General features: G+C 41.9%; 2 protein-coding genes across 4 annotated transcripts in view; one reads left to right on the top strand and one right to left on the bottom strand.

Moving 5' to 3' along the window:
• Nucleotides 1-1,068, top strand: part of Pter (phosphotriesterase related) — a 61,455-nt gene extending 60,387 nt beyond the window's left edge. For all 3 annotated transcript variants that reach the window (XM_021648486.2, XM_021648488.2, XM_021648489.2), the window contains one exon: nucleotides 263-1,068. In XM_021648486.2, the coding sequence (XP_021504161.1) occupies nucleotides 263-473 (211 nt within the window). In that variant the 3' untranslated portion in view covers nucleotides 474-1,068. The remainder of the gene's footprint in view (nucleotides 1-262) is intronic.
• A 2,360-nt stretch (nucleotides 1,069-3,428) lies between these two features.
• On the bottom strand, nucleotides 3,429-10,153 carry C1ql3 (complement C1q like 3). The gene is made up of 2 exons (XM_021648490.2): nucleotides 9,549-10,153; nucleotides 3,429-3,805 (listed from the first exon to the last, which is right to left on the bottom strand). The coding sequence occupies exons 1-2, from the start codon at nucleotides 10,134-10,136 to the stop codon at nucleotides 3,626-3,628; spliced, it is 768 nt and encodes a 255-aa protein (XP_021504165.1). The 5' UTR covers nucleotides 10,137-10,153; the 3' UTR covers nucleotides 3,429-3,625.
• Between the last annotated feature and the right edge of the window lie 7,288 nt (nucleotides 10,154-17,441).

Genomic DNA, 17,441 nt, shown 5'->3' with positions numbered 1-17,441 from the left:
TTCAAATAGCCTAAGCTCTGGAAGCTGTCCTTAACACAGCATTGCCAGATACTGTCAAACCTATGACTGGGTTGGAATTTCTGTGTGCACAAAGTGAGGATCTCATTCATTCTAGCATGAAGTAACACCTGCATTTCCACACCACAGTGTACATTTGGAATAGCCTGGGACAGATGCCACAGGAAAAGGCAGTATGTTCAGGAGTAAAAGGCAGCACCAGCAATTAACTTCTGGCACATAATGAGTTAATACTTTTCTACAGGGTCCGTTTCCTGGTGGATGAGGGCTATGAAGATCGGATTCTCATGGCACATGACATACACACGAAGCACCGATTGATGAAGTATGGAGGTCATGGCTATTCGCATATACTCACCAACATTGTTCCTAAGATGCTCCTGAGAGGTATAACGGAGAGGGTACTTGATAAGATACTCATAGAAAACCCTAAGCAATGGCTGACTTTTAAATAAGATGGCTGTTCATGAACCCAGACCCAGAGGAGAAAATTTGCCAAGAATATTTGGTGATTTCAAGTCTATTGGGGGCATTAATCCAAGCTACACAGGACCAATGACTGATCACTTCCCTCCTATGAAAAGCCAGATAACTATCTCAGGGAAATCTCTAGTGGGGGCCCCTAGGCTCAAGTGAGTCCTATTGTCTTTCCTTAATAAAATAAACATAGAAGAGTGTGTTTCCAAACAATAATTTAAAGCTATATCCCCTAAGAGTCATTTTGGATGTCTTTTCCCCCCTCCTCATATCTGTACTACTTGAAAAAAATTAAAGTGTTCCTAGCTAAGTTGCCCCCTTCTGGAGCACTCTAATGTTTCTTGTAATATTGATGATCCTACTAATTATCCTGCTGTTCTTTAATTAATGCTTAATGAATAATGTGGCATTTTAAAATCACTTTTGCAACAAGGGAAGTTAAATTTTGAGACTTTTTTTTCCCAAAGGAGACTGCAATAAGATTACCAGTTCACAATAACAAAAATATTTTGGAAGATTAAGTATGTGGTTTCCACCTATCTGTGTAAAGTTATAATAAATCGGTTTTGCTGATGTTGGCTTTCTGGTCTTCATTTTTGCTGTTGTGTTATGTTTTTGCAAAGTCTGTCTAAGAACCCATAGCAATAGTGAATTACAAAACACAATCATAAAAGGAAAAATATATTACATAATATAGTTTAATGAATCATTACAGTTATAATAACAAAGGCCACAATTTAATTAATTCATGTTATAATGCAAAGAAAAAGAAATCTTGCCTTATATATAGTCTCTTTATTTCATTTACCTTTTATTTCTTTTTTCCTTAGGCCTAGACAGAGAAAATAATGCTTATTTATCTAAAGAAAAGGTCAGGTCTATTGAAAATGACATTCTGTTTGTAAACACAACTCTTTAGAAGAGATCCAGCCATGACGTTCTGTGCTAATAAAGCCTTTTCAAAATGTTAGTTAAAACACTTAATTGATGTACAGTGTTGCTTATAAGTTGATCCTTTGAATCCTCACTATGTGATTTGGTACCTAAGACAAATCCCTAATCCCTTGCTGCCAATCCATCTTTGATAAATATATGCTGTTAAATAGAAATTAAAACTGTGGCAATTCATTTGTGAGTTACCTTACGTATTAGAAGAGCCAAACTGAATTAGTCACCACTCTCACTGCATGATCTAAGTGTTTTTATCATGTAAATCATGACAGTTACTCAGACCAAGGCATTCCAACACGGCACACACCACCCTTAGGTGGGAACACCATGCATAACTCTTGGAAAGTCAAAGCTTGCTAAACTAAAGCTATTTCAGTTGATCATAGCTGATCAAGCTCTCTGTATATTAGAACAAAAAGTACTAAAGTAAAATGAGCCAAAAGAACAAACCCAACTCCTTTAGAGGGAAAAATGCAAATGTCCTTCCCCAGGAAAGCAAGCAGATTTTTAAAATCTCTGGTTTTGAAATCTACTTGTCAAAGAGTGTTTGTTTAAAGGCAACTGAAAGGGGAACAGATTTTTCATTGTAAGAGGAGAACTTGTGTGCTGGTAGGACATATTCGCATGCATTTCGCTCTTTTCACTAAAGAGGAGGCTTTTGGCAGTGTGCTTTCACTAGAGAGCATGGATTTGCACTATACTATCAAAAGAAAAGAAAGACTTGACTATTCAAATGGGCATGTTTCATAAACACTGTGAAGGAGAACTGCTCCCTTCCTGAAGTCCTGTGGTCTCCCAGAGAATGGAGTTAAAGCATTGATTGCATATGGACTGCAGTAACCATGGGCCCAACTAACTCACACATGGGGAACATAGGGCATTTGAACCTACTGAGATTTCATTTTCTGGATGACTCTTAAAGAGAAGTAACTTTTATTATTTTCCTACTCTATATATTTGTATCATCTAAAATATATTTAAATCTAAAATAAGTCAAATAATTTGTGCGTGGTTCTGTGTGTACACATATATAGTTTTTAAATTAGTTTTTTGAGCTATAGAGCCACTGTGCCCAGTGGCCTGAAACCATGTATATATAATATTTCATCTAACATATATGTATATAAATAAGTGTGGGGCAGATATTTATATAAAATATATACACTTTGTTGTCATTGGTTCTATGTGAAACTGTTAATTTCGAAATAACCACAGGACACAGATTTGTGATATCTGTTTGAAGGCCTTACTTAGTGTCCCCTTGGCGACGCATGCATTAGCTCGAATCAAACTTTTGTGCCTCAGGTTATGAACAATCTTTTGTTTTGAGGAAGGCAAAACCTCCATCTGACTTTTTTCCAATGAGTAACTTTTTCTGGCTGTTCAAGTGAGTCTGTTGACGAAAAGGACACGTGGGGGGGTTTCTAAATACCATCCATAATTACACATTTTCACACTTAGAGGGTGATCCTATGATACAAGTTCAATCTCTATTTGTTCAAAGACTATCACCAGAAAAGAGAGAAAAGAAAATTCACGTGAAAAGAAAAAAAATGTGAAAATGATCACAGGCTTGGGAAATCCCACAAATCCAGAAAATTTCAGGTTAAGGCTTGAAGTTGACTCATTCCCAGGTCTAGCTCTAAAGTTAACAAGAGTACAAGGCAAACAATATCTTTGGGGACAAGCAGCATTACTTCAGTTAGACCTTCTCCTGCAGGGCAAAATGACTCCTCCCCACACTACAAATAGACTCCAAGTATCTTAATAAGCAGCTAAACTCACAAGAACCAAAGCTGACACATGGATAAAAGCAGCAAGATCACAGTACACCAAAGTATCATAGATATCGAAGAAATAATTCAGTGTCTTAGATTTTTCTATAAAAATTTGTGGTCTATATAGGACTTCATTCACATGGACACTAACAATAAGGAGTATTTGCTTTGGCGGTAGTGGATCACACATCTGCTTATCTTGCGTTAAATACTTTTTTTTTTTTTTTTTTTTACATAATGTGTCTGAGTGGTACAGATGTGAGTCAGGTAGCATTTGATCTCCCCACATTTATACAGCTGAGATGCCCTGCAATGAGCACCCCGGGATCCTTGATTCACTGACGTTAGCCACACGAGTCCAGCGTTCAAACTCAGCATAGCAAGCTCAGTTTCTGCAGTTATCAGTCAGCATAAATAATAAACCCGGAGAACGTGCTGTATTTGTTGTTGTTTCCTCCATGTGCTTTCCCACCATCTAATTTGATATAGACTTCATCTCCTGGTTCCAGGTGAAGGACCACACTGTTACTGGCATAGTCGTAATTCTGATCAGCATCTTGGGCAATTGCACTAGCACGCACCTATGTGAAACAGACAAGAATCAGAGGTTGTAAAAGAGAATCCTTAAGTTACGCCTTTTGCAGACTTGCCGCCATAGCATAGAATGTAGCACACTGATGTTGCCTTTGGTCCCGGCTATAGAAGGAATTTCTGTAACAATTCCAACTATGTTACTAGATAAAACAGAAAAATGTTGCTTTAATAAGGGACATTGCAGCAATCTTTTCTATCCTTGTAAATAAAGCATGCCAATCTAATTTCCTCTTCGATTGCTGCTTTTTCTGATTCTTTGAATCTCCATATCCAGATACATTTTGAAATGGAAATGGCAGTATTGTTTTGCATTTTAATTTAAGACAAATAGCAACATTCCAACTAACTATGTACTTCAATGGCTCATCATAATTATTAGAAATTTGATGTCTCAAGTGTCAAAAGACCCAGGGAAATACCCTTCTGCTTCTACATAGAAGGGAAAATAAAGAAAGCTTTTGGGTTTAGAGCTTTGGAAATCTGATATAAGCAAAGCCCCTTTTATCCAGGCTACTTCTGAAGCAGCTTAACTCATTTAAACATCTTTGTTTATATCTCCCACATTTCCAAACTTCCTTTTACTTTTCTGTGCCCTCTTGTCATTTAGTTATATGTGCCTTTAAATCAACAATTTAATTTCACCAGATACAAAAGCTATAGAAGGAATTAAATTTGTGACCTGAGATCGCTCAATTTCCTAGGATTTCTGGGTGGTACTGTTGAATAGCTCTTCCTGTTTATGTGATTGTCAGTGTGTCTGGCTTTGAGGACCAGAGCAGACTATAATCTGCTTATGTTCTGCCTTCGCCTCATTAGTGAGTTGATCAACATTTGCAAACAGTCAAATTGCCTATCATATCATGTCATATGGACACTCTGTCATACTCCCTCCTCAAACCAGGCTTCAGCCTCATTTAGACATGTTTTGATTCTGCTATAGAATAATCTTTCAAAAGGCAGGCTTGTGTGTGATTTATTTCAGTAACACATCTTCTATGCTGTGGCTTGTTTCGGCTCCACTATAATGATATTTCCCTGAATAACATAGCAAATGATTTAGTGGTTTTGTAAACCTGCACTATGCAATAATGTATGACTTGGGGTATAATATGCCTGGTTTTATCACTTGGCAAAATGAAAGAAATGAGACATAAGTCAAGAATTTCCATGCATGTCTTTCAAGATGTAAATGATGGGTTTTCAAATTAAATTTTCATGGGAAGATATGTTCTCACATTAATGCTGAAATGTCATAAAAGGAGAAGGCTCTTTGACACCACTGAACTTGGAATGTAATCTGAGTAGTATTTTAACATTTTTTTTTCTTTCTGGGTGTCATATAGCAAAAGGAGAGAAGGGCTTAAAGGATTTAGAATTGCTTATCACTATGCTAACTGGCATTAATATCACGAAACCAATATGCTTTGTGATTATACTCAAAAGCTTTGCTTCAAATGTATACACTAGTGAGGTGATCCATTTTAGCTGTTACATAATGATGCGGTTGGACTTCATAATATTTCCTAGGAATTAATCTTCAATTTGGAGAAGCTGAAGGCTTTCCTTCCTTCATTCATCTAGTTATTAATTCTCAGTGAAGAAAATCTACACAGTGAGAATATTATCATTAAAGCTTGACTTTTAGAACATGTGGATTTTTTAATGGATGTGAAATATTAAAATACAAACTAACAGTCATCTATATGAGCAATATGTTGATTAATCATATTGATTAATCATGTTGATTAAAGAGAATACAGTATATTCAGCATTTGGGGTATTTTTTATATGTTCTTTGAATGTTGTCCATTTTCATTGTTTTCTACATGAAACCTTTAGGACCCAGGCTCATTGAAATCTTTGATTTAGAGACTGTAATCCTTTGAAAATATACAATGCAGTTTTTGTTCTATAGAACATAACCACAAAACCAAGTGTTAACCATTTTTAATTCAGTAAGTAAAACCACAGAAACCTGCTAATGCATTAATGTGATTCCACACACTAGAAGCTTGTCCTTAGCACTTTTTATTTCCTTTGTTGAATAAAACCAGTGTGAGGGCTTTATAATAAAAAGCAATTTCCTAACATTTTAACCTATGCAGTAGTACAGGACTTTCCCAATTAAATGCCCACCATCTGCCAGTGTCCATGGTATCAATATGCCTGTCTACCCATCACACTCTAAGAGTATAATGGGACTTGGAATTTCAAGCTCTCATATCTATCCCACTGACTTCAGCAATTCTTCCTTGAAGCCATCAAACTATTGAGGAAGGTAATGTGTTCACCCTGAGGGCTATTTTCAGATTCCTAAATGTGCACTGATTTCAGCATTATGTCAGGGAGTATAATGCATCTTTTTCTCGGTCCAATATTCCTATTTCTGCCTAAATTCACTTTAATATCTTTTCTTAGTGTGTTAACTATATATTTTTCTGCTTTGTCTTTAGTATGCATTTCTCTGCTTTTAGAGAGAGAACTAATTTGGCACGGCACATCATCACTCTGATAAATGAATATAAAACCACACAGTATTCACTTGTTCCCATGTAGTTTATGGCCATTGCTACCATAACTAATAAATTTCTGTAAGTGAAAAGCTTATCCCTAATTATTTTATATGACTAATTTTCTGGCAATTTAGTTTTTATTATGGTGGCTTACTACAATGACAGTATAGTAACTGGTCAGAAACTATTTTTTCAGGTTTTCAACTACAAGTATACAAGCATTAGGAATTTTTCCTGTATCTATATAAAGCTATTTGAGCCCCATTTTTACCTTTAATATGCACTGTGATGGGCTTTCAACAAATGATATGATTAAGTATAGGCTAATGATTTCATGGGGATTTTGAGAACTGTGGTCCTTTATAGAGAACAATAAGTTTGTAAGAATATAATAGGCAGTATAGTTTTAGCATTGTCTTATTATTGAGGAATTATCCTTATATGAAATATTCACAGCAGCATTTGCTAATTTAATTAACTGCTGCTGATGTTCTGGTAATTTCATTTTCATTGTACTCCCGTGGAACCATAAACAAAAGGTTAAGTGGTAGATCAGGTTAATTTATTGGCCTTTGATGGTTCCATCTGTGGCCTTACATTTGGCACAAAGTCTAAATAAGATAGCCTTCATGTGGTTTTGATGCAGAGGCACTGTTCCCTCCTACTGCGAAAAATTGCATTCTTCCCTTGTTGTTTAATTTCTGTGCTTCTCAAATCCACCTAATCCATAGAGCTTCACTCTGACATAGATCTCTGCATTTCTGTCTTATAAAAACAAATTAGGTCATCTCAGAGGGGGAATTGTGACTCTAAGAAACAACCATTCAGACTATAATTGAATATCAAGAATAAAGTATTTATTTTAAAATTAATAAAAAAGAGATTTTTACAAGATTTCCCACTTGGCACTGGGCTGTAGCCAGACTTTACAAAACTCTTCTATTCTAAAGACAAAACTCCTCAGCTGTAATATTGCAATAGTCATTTTCTAAGATGATGAACACTGAACTCAGAAGGATGTTTTTTACCACTGTTCATATATTTTCCTGAATTACTTGTTACCTACTTTTTGAAGCAGCCACTTGAAAAGCAGCCAGTGAAGAACTTTACAAGTGTGTCACCCACTTACTTTCCTGATCCCCATAGACTCTGTATACTCTAGTGATACAAGAAGCAGCATCTGCCCCAGTGAAAGGGTTTAAAAAGCAGTACACATGAACATTTTAATTTTAGAACTTGTGTACCAAATGCTTTTCTTCTACTCACTGGGATATGCACAGGCTTTGCCACCTGACCACCAACCTCTGAGCTACTTCAACAGCTGAGCTGCTTCCTGCATTTGCAATCTCCAGATATTTTTACAATTACCATTCTATATTTGTTGATGAAATAGACATTTTTGTAAATATCTCTTTAGTATAGTAGTGTTTACAGACATAACCTTTGAGTCACAGAGACACAATGTATAAATAAAGAGGTGCCTTGTTGGGGCTGTTTGGGGCTGTTCACAAATCCTTTGGTCACCCAGGCACAGCCCCTCTATTTTAGCATATTGAGCCATGCCCCTTGTAGCCACATACCTGCAACTACCTAGCCCACTATTCCAGGAAGAATTTTTATTTCTCTTAATATTATTTTCATGCAAAATAACTGTGACAAACAATCCTGTCAGTGCCTCCTGGTGGCCATGTTTCCTTTTCTCATTCCTAGTGTCCTGGAGGTTCTTGAAGGGATTTGTAGAAAAAAAAGAAGAAGCAGCAAGGGACTTTTTAAAAGTGCATCATGCCTTTAGGACATCCCTCTTCTACCTGTGAAAGAATTCTGACACTAAATTGGGAGGGGGAAAGAAAGAGAGAGAGAGAGAGAGAGAGAGAGAGAGGCAGAAGAAAGAAAGAAAAGAAGAAAGAAAGAAAAGAAGAAAGAAAGAAAGAAAGAAAGAAAGAAAGAAAGAAAGAAAGAAAGAAAGAAAGAAAAAGAAAGAAAGAAAGGGAAAAGAAGAGAACAGCCCTAAAGGTGCACTGTAGAAAGAAAATCAGGGTTTAGCTAAGACCTGAGTTTCCACAGGAACAAAGACCTGGAGCAAACCATCCTTTGCTTAGTCAAAACTGCTGCATGAAATGAGGAATCTTGAAGGTTGCAGGCAGGGTCTTTCTTCCTATCAGTCAGTAAGAAAAGTTTAGGGCTCAGAACAGCACAGCAGGCTACAAGCCCAAAGGTCTCGCCAGGGTCCCATTACACTTTTAGGTGGTTGGAAATGTATTTTTCCCCTGTGACTAAAGGATCATAGATGCTTCGGCTTTGCACTGACCTGACTGCAACAAAGCCAAAGCAGCCTTGGCCGACAGTGCTGACCAGTGGCCCCTGCGGCACTACCTACCAGCTCTGAAGAGCAGGTGCTGGTTGGGAGCTCCTCTGAGGAAATTTTGCAGCCAAGCCAAGGCAAGGCAGCTGTGATCAAAAAGGCTAGGGTTAGGAAGAGCCTGTACCGCGGTGCCCTGGAGGTGGTGAAAGGGCTGAGCTCTGATAGGCCATCTTCCCGACCACCCCCTTGTGCATTTTCCTACTCCAAACCACCGTGGCGTGGGGATTTCCGTGTTTGGGTGCGAGCTGCTGTACTTTTACAGCATAAACCCAACTTTTTCATTTCCCTTTGGAAACTTACAGGAGTGTAAAGTGACTCTGAATTTCACCACCCAAGACCTCTCAAGGGCCATGCCATTACGCGCGCGCGGGAGAGTGCTTCTGAGCCCGGGATCGCCCTGTCTGAGACTCACTCCTGGGGGTCCTTCCTTTATCCCCGGAGTCCTGGTCTATCTTCTCTGAGTCTGAAGCCTTGACACGCCCATTTCGGGCTCCTGCAGCCTTCTAAACTGCTGAGGATGCCACGGGCCAGGGATCCTGCCCTGCTCCAGGACTCCATTAGTCCACGAGTTGTCCCCGGGGCTAAGACATCAGTTTCTCACCTCTGGAGGGTCATGCTCACGAGTGCACGCCCCGAGCACGGGTCTGACACCCTAGAACTACTTCCCGGACTGCGGGGAGCCCTCCTCCGCTTGGGACCCCCACCTCCCCTGCATGTACAGCGTCCCCGTCGCCCCGGAGCGGCTTGCCGCGCCCTTCCCCGCCGGCTCCCACCCTCATTTCCGGGGTCTCCTCCCTCTCGCCAGCACCTTCCCGCACTCGCTCCCCGCCCTCCCCGCCGCCGGCCCGCGCTCACCTGGTTGTTTTTGCAGAGATCTGCCCACATGCTGGTGCCGTCCCCTCCGCGCATCAGGACGTGGTAGGTGAAGAAGTAGATGCCGGGGATGGAGCAGGTGAACTTGCCCGTGGTGGGATCGTAGTGGTTCCCGAGGTTGGTTACCACGTCGTCGAACTTGAGCACCTCGTAGCCTTCGTGCTGCCGTTTGAGGCCGGCGTAGAAGGCGATCTTGGGCACCGTGCTGTAGGTGGCCGCGCTGATGGCCCCGGCCGCATTCAGGCCGGGCGCGCCGGGCGGGCCCGGCAGGCCTTGGCGGCCCGGTTCGCCCTTCTCACCCGGGGGCCCCACGGGGCCCGGTGGTCCCGGCTCTCCCGGGGGCCCTCGCGGGCCTGCCTTCCCCGGCCTGCCGGCCTCGCCCTTGGGACCCTGGATGAAGGTGGGCAGGGACTGCATGAGGCCGCGGTCCGGGGTGGCGGCGGTGCTGGGGGCCTTGGTGCCCCCGTAGGGGTCGCAGACCATGCGGCAGGTGCCCAGCATCTCGTAGTGCGCCGACGTGCCGGCCGAGCTCACCAGCACCGGGATGAGGATGACCAGCAGAAGCACCATCACCACCCCCAGCGCCCCGGCAGCGATCAGGCGCCTCCTGCTGCCCACGAGCCGGCTCAGCGCGGGCCGATCCTCTTGTCTGCTTTTGGACAAAATTTTGAAGGTTGGGCGGGGACCTCCTCAGAGCCGAAAACAATCCCCTTTCGAACCCCAACTCCCTTGGGCGGGCGCGCGCCGGCCGCTCTTCGCCGGCTCCTGCTCCCCCCGCTGAGGTGGCGGCTAGGGAGGGAGCTGGGGCACCAAGTGACTTGAGCTGAAGTCCCAAGCGAGGGTGGGGGCTGGGGGTGGGGTGCTCAGGGCGCCCTCTCGCCTCCTGCCAAGCCCTTCGCACCTGTGGCTGCGGCGGGTGCCGGCGCGGCCACCCGGAGGGCAGAGCCCGCGGCTGCCTCCTGCGCTCGCCCGGGGCGGCTCGCACTTTTATGCCGCCGCCGCCCGCGATCGACTTTTTCCTTTTTTGCAGACTGCGCCAGTTCACATCAACTTTCCGTCTGAAGTTGCTCTTTTGTCCTCCCCCTTGCTTCTTGCTTCTTTTCTTTCGCTGGTTGTGCTCGCCTGTCCCTTGCCTTTTTTTGCTTTTCGTTCTTTTGCTTCCTCCTCTGCAGCTACGACAAGTCCAATAAAAGCTTACCCCGAAGCCCCGCGGTGGGCTACGGGAGCTCGGGTCCGGCGCTCCCGAGATGCGCGGAGCGGCGGCGGTTCGCAGGATCCGCGGCTCAGGGAGGCTCAGGACCAGAGAGAGGAGCTAGCCGGCGGCGGCGAGAGCCGAACGAGAGAGGCTGAACGCAGGATTCTGCCTGGGTACCACCTGCCAGGAGAAGAGGAGGCTGACAAACGCGCGCCGGAGCAATTTATAGGAACCCAAGGCACAGAGGAAGGGGAGCCGCTTTGGCACCTCTCTGCAGCATCTGCTCTGCTCATCCCACTCACACGGAGTTTGGCATTACTCTGACAATGTGGGATTTTTTTTTTCGGCCTCTCTCCCCCCGCACCCCCCCCTCGCAAGGGATGAACAGCGAAATCCTGAATACTCCCTTGTCTAACCCAGAGGATGGCAGCGCCCGAGCTGGACGTGCTAGGGGAGGGAGACAGCTGCGCGGCAGCTCTCGGGACTCAGGGGTCACACCTAAATCTACCTCCCTGGTGCCAACAGCTCTTGTTGGAGGTGGAAGTGAAGGTTGAAAGGAGGGAGGTTTGGTGACAACATTTCTCTCCTGGCTCATCCACAATCAGTTCTTCAGGTGTTTTTCAAAATGCCACTTTTAACATAAGGAGGCCCCTCTCCAATTTTCCAGACAGTAGATGTGCATTTTTTTTTAACCTCAGCATTTGCTTCCACAGCCTCCTAAATGAAATAAGATGCTATCCTGAGAACAGTGAGGTGTATTTAAAAACCAAAGGACATTTCTTGGTTTAAATGAACTTGTCCACCCCCGAAAGGAAGAGGGCTGGTTCTTTCTGTAAGTGCTACACAAGGGTGAGAGCATCATTCAACTTCCACGCTTCCAATCGCGGCGGCCCTTCAGGAGATACCGCCATCGGACTGGAGATTGCATTTGCTTAAAGGTACAACATTGAGGAGAAGGCATCACCTGTCAGAGTGTCTTCGAAGATCTCACAACAGAGCAAGTGATGTTTGCAAAAGTGCTGGGTTTCACAAAGACACAGAGTTCTGTAGGTGCCATAGCAGCATTCCCAGATGGGCACGGGGTGGGGGGGACGGGGAAATCATGACAAAGAAAAGCCACCACCCCTAACAATGGAAGAGCTGGAAGAAGAGACCAGCTGAATTTAGAATCTCAGTAGAAGGCTACCAGAGTATTAGGAGAATTATCTCACCAATGGCTACATTTGACACATACGAATGGTTTTAAATGCATAAGTAGAATCGATTTCTAATTCATACTTCTACATTCTGGTGCAATAGATGCCAATCAAGCATGGATGACATTTACTTGTCAGTGCGGAATGATGGCAGGGAACACAGTTACAACAGGGTGAGAATCTGAAATGAGAAGCAGGAACAAATAGTAATACGATAAGCAAGTAATGCATCCTGGGTGACTGTCAGCAGATGCTGGTCTCACCTATAGGCTCCACAGCATGGCATCTCCTTCAAGATTCTGCAGCCCTTCCTCACTGTCTCCCACCCCAGCAGTTAAGTCCCTTTTTCTCTAATTCAAAACAAAGTAAGGTCAAGTGAGCAGACATACAAACAGATTCCTTGATTCCTTCAAGAGGAAAGTCAGCGGCTCCTGAGGTCTTTCTGAGGGAGTCAACACTAAGGGACTGGGCTAACTTTCCCATAGTATAGCTGCCCCTGTTCTGTCACCACCAGCCTGGGTGCTGATAGGGCTCTAGCTCCTGGTAATGAGGAACAGCCGGTCCAACTCTCAAAACCTTAACTTCTATTTTAGGGTAAAGATTTTTATGAATCTGCATCAATACCGTTGATATATATGTTCTGTAAATGTTCGTTTGTGTGAGCTACCTGTTTTCTGTATTTTTTAAGTAACAGACACAGAGAACAATCTCTCCAGACCATAATGCAAGCACCTGTCCTCATAACACATCTTCTGGGCTGTTTCTCAAAGATCTTTTTCTCTGGGGTGAGAAAATGGTAATCTGTGATGCCCACAATGGAAGGAAATGTCCTAATAAAACAGACCCTTCTCTCATGTTCCAAGACATCTCAATTCATAAAAGCCTTCTCATTGCTAAGAGGAGTCTGATGGGAGGAAATAAAAAAGAGTTTTCAAAAAAAATAGTGATAAATAAATGTTCATCGAAACTCCAGAACACAAAGAGCTTTTTCCCATTAGAGATACTCATTTTATGACAGAATCCTTCAATAAGAATCTGAAATATTAGACAAGATCAGCCCTGAGAAATAGGTCTTCACCTTGCTTATACAACGGGAAGACCCAGAGCTGTGCAAAGAATCAGGGCCATCGGTGAGCTTGCTGAGTTAAATTCTCCAAAATACTAGTGCATCTACCCAGCCTGAAAGGGCAATAAATGGGGGCTTTTTCTCACCAACTTCTTCTTATGACAATGCAAAGTTCGATACTGCAGGCAAGTGCACTGACATCCTAGATGTCTGCTGAGGTTTCAGATGACCATTACTGCTTGTTCAGAATGACAACGCCCTTTGCAGATCTCCAAGGCTGACTCCAGACTTTCTCAAAGGCTCATTTGTGAGTACACACATGAGAATTTGTCTTTTTTGTGAAGTAAGTTGGAGTTATTGCCCTCCTTCCTCTCTTCAAGAAATAAATGCCCCATCATTCATGATGGAGGGGGGGATTGGTTTTGTTTCCTCAAGATTTTCAGAGATAACTTGGTAGTAAACTAACGTATGGCTGCTCACTATCTTTTCTACTGCTCCAGTTCACAGATGCTTCCCTGGAGAGTTACTCATGCTTCATCCCTTGTTCTGACAGTTTGAATAAACCATCTGATATGGTTTATTACTCATTCTCTTTATATGTATATAATAATAGAAAATGTGTCAATTAAAAAATATTCAGTTTTCCTTAGTGCTCATCAAAGAAGCAAGTTTTCTCTCATTTTTGATATTAGTCTTGGAAATGGCAAAGGAGTCTCATTTCGCAGCATCCCTCAACTGTTTCTGAAGAGAGAGAGAGAAAGCATGGCATCCCCACCACTGCATTTGAGCCTTTGAGATGCTTTGGCTGACATGGACCAATTCAGAGCCCCATGGTCATGGTGGGGTGGTGATCTGTGATTTTCATTTTCCCGCTCCATCTGTGCTGCTTCAGAAAAGCTGGGCAGATCTAAGTGCAAGACACCACACAGACATCCAGGGCCATGCATTAATCTTTAGGGAGCACCCACGGGCAGCAAGGCCCTTGCCTGGGCTCTTACAGGCAAGCAACTAGTTAGTCATGATAGTGACTTCCAAATCTAGAAATACTTGCCAAGAAATAGTATTTCTTATAATAAGAAAAAAATCAAATTAATAAGTCAAAGCTAGAAAAGCAGGCATACTAACTAGTTTTTTTTAATTTTTTTTAATTGGGACTAGATCAGCTATTTACCTTGAATACTTGAGTCTACAAATTGTGTTTCACAACATATGCTCTCTTTGATTGAAAAAAATATTAAGTTTCTAGCTTTAAAGTGTCTGTTTGAAAATATATGAGAGAACAGTATATCCTTATGGTTTGAGAATTGCATGCTTCTTAATTTGGACCCCAGAAGTCTTTGTTATGTGGCTGTAAAGGTTGTTTTAGTGGCTCTGAGCTTCAGCTTCTTTTTACATAAAACATGAATGACACGAATATCTAAATCACAGATTTGTAAATATTGGAGAATGAATAGAGATTATCACAATGGTGCCCAGTTTGTGAGAGCTCAACAAACACCAGTTTGCATACTGTGTTGTAGGGTTATGCAGCAACGCAAGCATCTGTAAGTTGGATGGTGGAACACATGGTATAGGGTGGAATTTAAGAGCAACTTAAGGCATATGATAGGCAATTGGTGTTCTAGACTTAAAACCAGAAAGAATGTGAAGGTTCTCCAGCGGAGTTTCCATGAGCCATCTTCTATCATCTAAGATAAAGTAAGACAAAACTCAAAATGAGGATGGCTTCTCCAACATAAGAAAAAGGAAGTTTCACATCAAGGTTATTTGAACTCATTACAGATTTCAGATGGAGGATTAAGGACGATGTACTCACTTTTATCCTGTACAAAGGCCTTCCCTGAAGCCTTTAAAGCCATGATCCTACTTTAAAATTATTGAAGTAGTTATTTAGGAACTACTCTTGTTTATGATCATTCTCAAATGAGGAGATGTGCCATCTTGTACATTAGCCAAACAATCAATCACTTTGAAGGACTTCTAAGGCAGCACCATATATCATCGCCTTGAGAATTTTTAATACACAGGAAAATGAGTTGAGAAAGTAGTTTGACAGATCAGTTGTGACCAAATTAGAGAATAGGTGGCTGGAAGTAGCAACCAGCTCATTACAAAAGACTTGCCTATAACACAACTAGTCTCAGATCCTAACTATCAGTAAAAGGATGCAATCTCCAGCGTGAATATGATTTTTATGCTTGCCCATGACTATAGGGTTTGATCCCTATCATCCTGCTGATAAAGAATGAAGGGTACATTACCAAGGATGAGATTTGACCCATTCTTCTGTGATTGCTGATCTTCATTGTCATCTTGGCTAGATTTGGAATCTCCAGGAATATGGTAAGGAACATGTCTGGTTGTGTTTTCAGAAAGAATTAGCTGAGTGAGAAGACCAGCCCAGAACTTAGGTGGCCCCATCCAGGGCTTAGGCACCCAGAAATAATAAAGGTGGCAAGAGGGTAAAGCCAACACAATATTTCCCTGTGTTCTGTCTCCTAGATCAATGAGATACGAACAGCTCCTGTTGTACATTTTTACTGCTATGAACAGAGCTGTTCTGCCATGCCTTTTCTGCTATTCTCTGCTGAAACCAAGATCCAAAGTGAATAACTCTTTCCCTTAGGTTAATCTCAGGTATCTTGATTTCAGCAATTCAAAAGCAACTAATATGCCCTTTTAAGGTCACATGAATGCAGTCATCCAAAGACAATGAGTCGATTCAAGAAAGTGAAATTAGCTGACTATCAAGAAGGAAAGATTCCACAGGGACAAACTTGTGCAGCTACAGACTGGTCTGGTGGGAAGGTAGTGATGAAGATTGTAGTGGTCTTATTGTTCTGTTTAATAATCCAGGATGTTTTGATTTTGAAAGGAGAGGTCATAGAAGACACTCAACAGAGCTGTGTCATGACAAGAGCAGCTGATAGTCTAGAATCTGGTCCTAAGAGTACTCATCCCAGGAAGGTGTGAATTGCAATGGGGTTGTACTCAGTTTTACACCCTCATGAGTATAACCTTACAACAATGAATGGCCATATGTAAACAACATGACCTGTGAACGAATAAGGTGCTTTGGAGTATCCATGTGCCAGCTAGACATGACAGTTTTTTCTAATGTAGGGAGAGTTCTCAGCTATATACAAGTGATCTACCTTTAAGCCTTAATCCTAAAACATAAATTGTCAAGGTATTTCAGATTTGTAATAAGATGCAGAATGAGGTGGGAACAAGATATAACTACTTGATGCTTGCCGTTGAAAATAGTCAAGCAGTTTATTACTTAATTAGCAAATTAATGAATAACATTATTTTAGGCTCTAGATTAAGAGAAAAGTCCATAGAATCATCTCTAAATTACAATTTTGCGTTTTTCTTTGTTGTTTTGTGTTTTTTTTTTGCATTTTAGCTCAAGAGTCCAATAGAATCCTTCCGTTTCTCATAATCCACAGAAGACGGTAGTTCTCACTCAAACCCTTCTAACAACATCTCTGCAGTTTGGGTGTCCAGAATGAGACTTGTCTGACATGCAAACGGCCCCAGCCATTTCAGCCCGTTTTTACATATGTATCTGTGTGTGGTATATGTGCATTTGTGTGTACATTTTTTTCATGTATGGGCACACATGCATGTACAGGTTCACATGTACCTGTGAGTGTATGTATGTGGATGCCAGAGGTTGACATGTCTTTCTTTGCAGTTCCTTACTTATGTAATTGAGTTAGGGTTTTTTACTGACTCGGAGCTAGTTTGGCTAACATAGCTATCCAGCTGATTTAGGGGATTTCTTGCCTCTTCGTGCTTTGTGCCAAGATCACAGGTGGGCCACCATGTGCATCTTTTGCATGGTTTAGGAGATCTGAGCTAATGATTACTAATAAGCACTAAACCCAGTGAGCTATCTCCTAGGCCCTGCTTTTGCCTTTTCTAGCTTGCTATTGCTGTGTTTAGACCATTCCTGTGAAACTGCATCTTCCCAAGGGAAGAGGCATGAGTTTGTGTTATCAGTAGATGCTTTTGTGAAAAACTATTAAGAGTATCTATTAAATTAGGGATTGCCTAAACATATCCATTACACAGTGCCTTCCATTATGTATGTATGTGCCTCCCATTGTATGTTATCTACTCATGCAAATTAATAAGTAAATATTCATGTATTTGTATACATATATTTGATTTTTATATTCAATCTTAATTATCTGTTTTTATAGATGGACAGAAAGTCCAAATGGTCCTGTAAAGAAAGCCAGAACCTGAATATCTATGATGGTGTCTTTTGGTTGATATCCCATAATTTAGGCATGTCAAATAAGCATGTGTGCTGCCATGACAACTCAGACCACTGACTAGCACCTTCCCAAGGCCAAAGATAGTGTCCATATATGTCTTGGTTTAAAGTCCTAGAATAGAACAATATG

Source organism: Meriones unguiculatus, chromosome 19 (genome assembly GCF_030254825.1).
Source record: "Meriones unguiculatus strain TT.TT164.6M chromosome 19, Bangor_MerUng_6.1, whole genome shotgun sequence".
Classification (NCBI taxonomy): Eukaryota; Metazoa; Chordata; class Mammalia; order Rodentia; family Muridae; genus Meriones; species Meriones unguiculatus.
The sequence above is the reverse complement of the archived record's forward strand: the minus strand, read 5'-3'. Positions and strand labels throughout refer to the sequence as shown.

Coding starts and splice junctions, on each gene's coding strand:
- C1ql3 (XM_021648490.2), bottom strand. CDS start 10,136: ATGGTGCTTCTGCTGGTCATCCTCATCCCGGTGCTGGTGAGCTCGGCC. Junction 3,806..9,548: donor ATCTCTGCAAAAACAACCAG/GTGAGCGCGGGC, acceptor TGTTTCACATAG/GTGCGTGCTAGTGCAATTGC.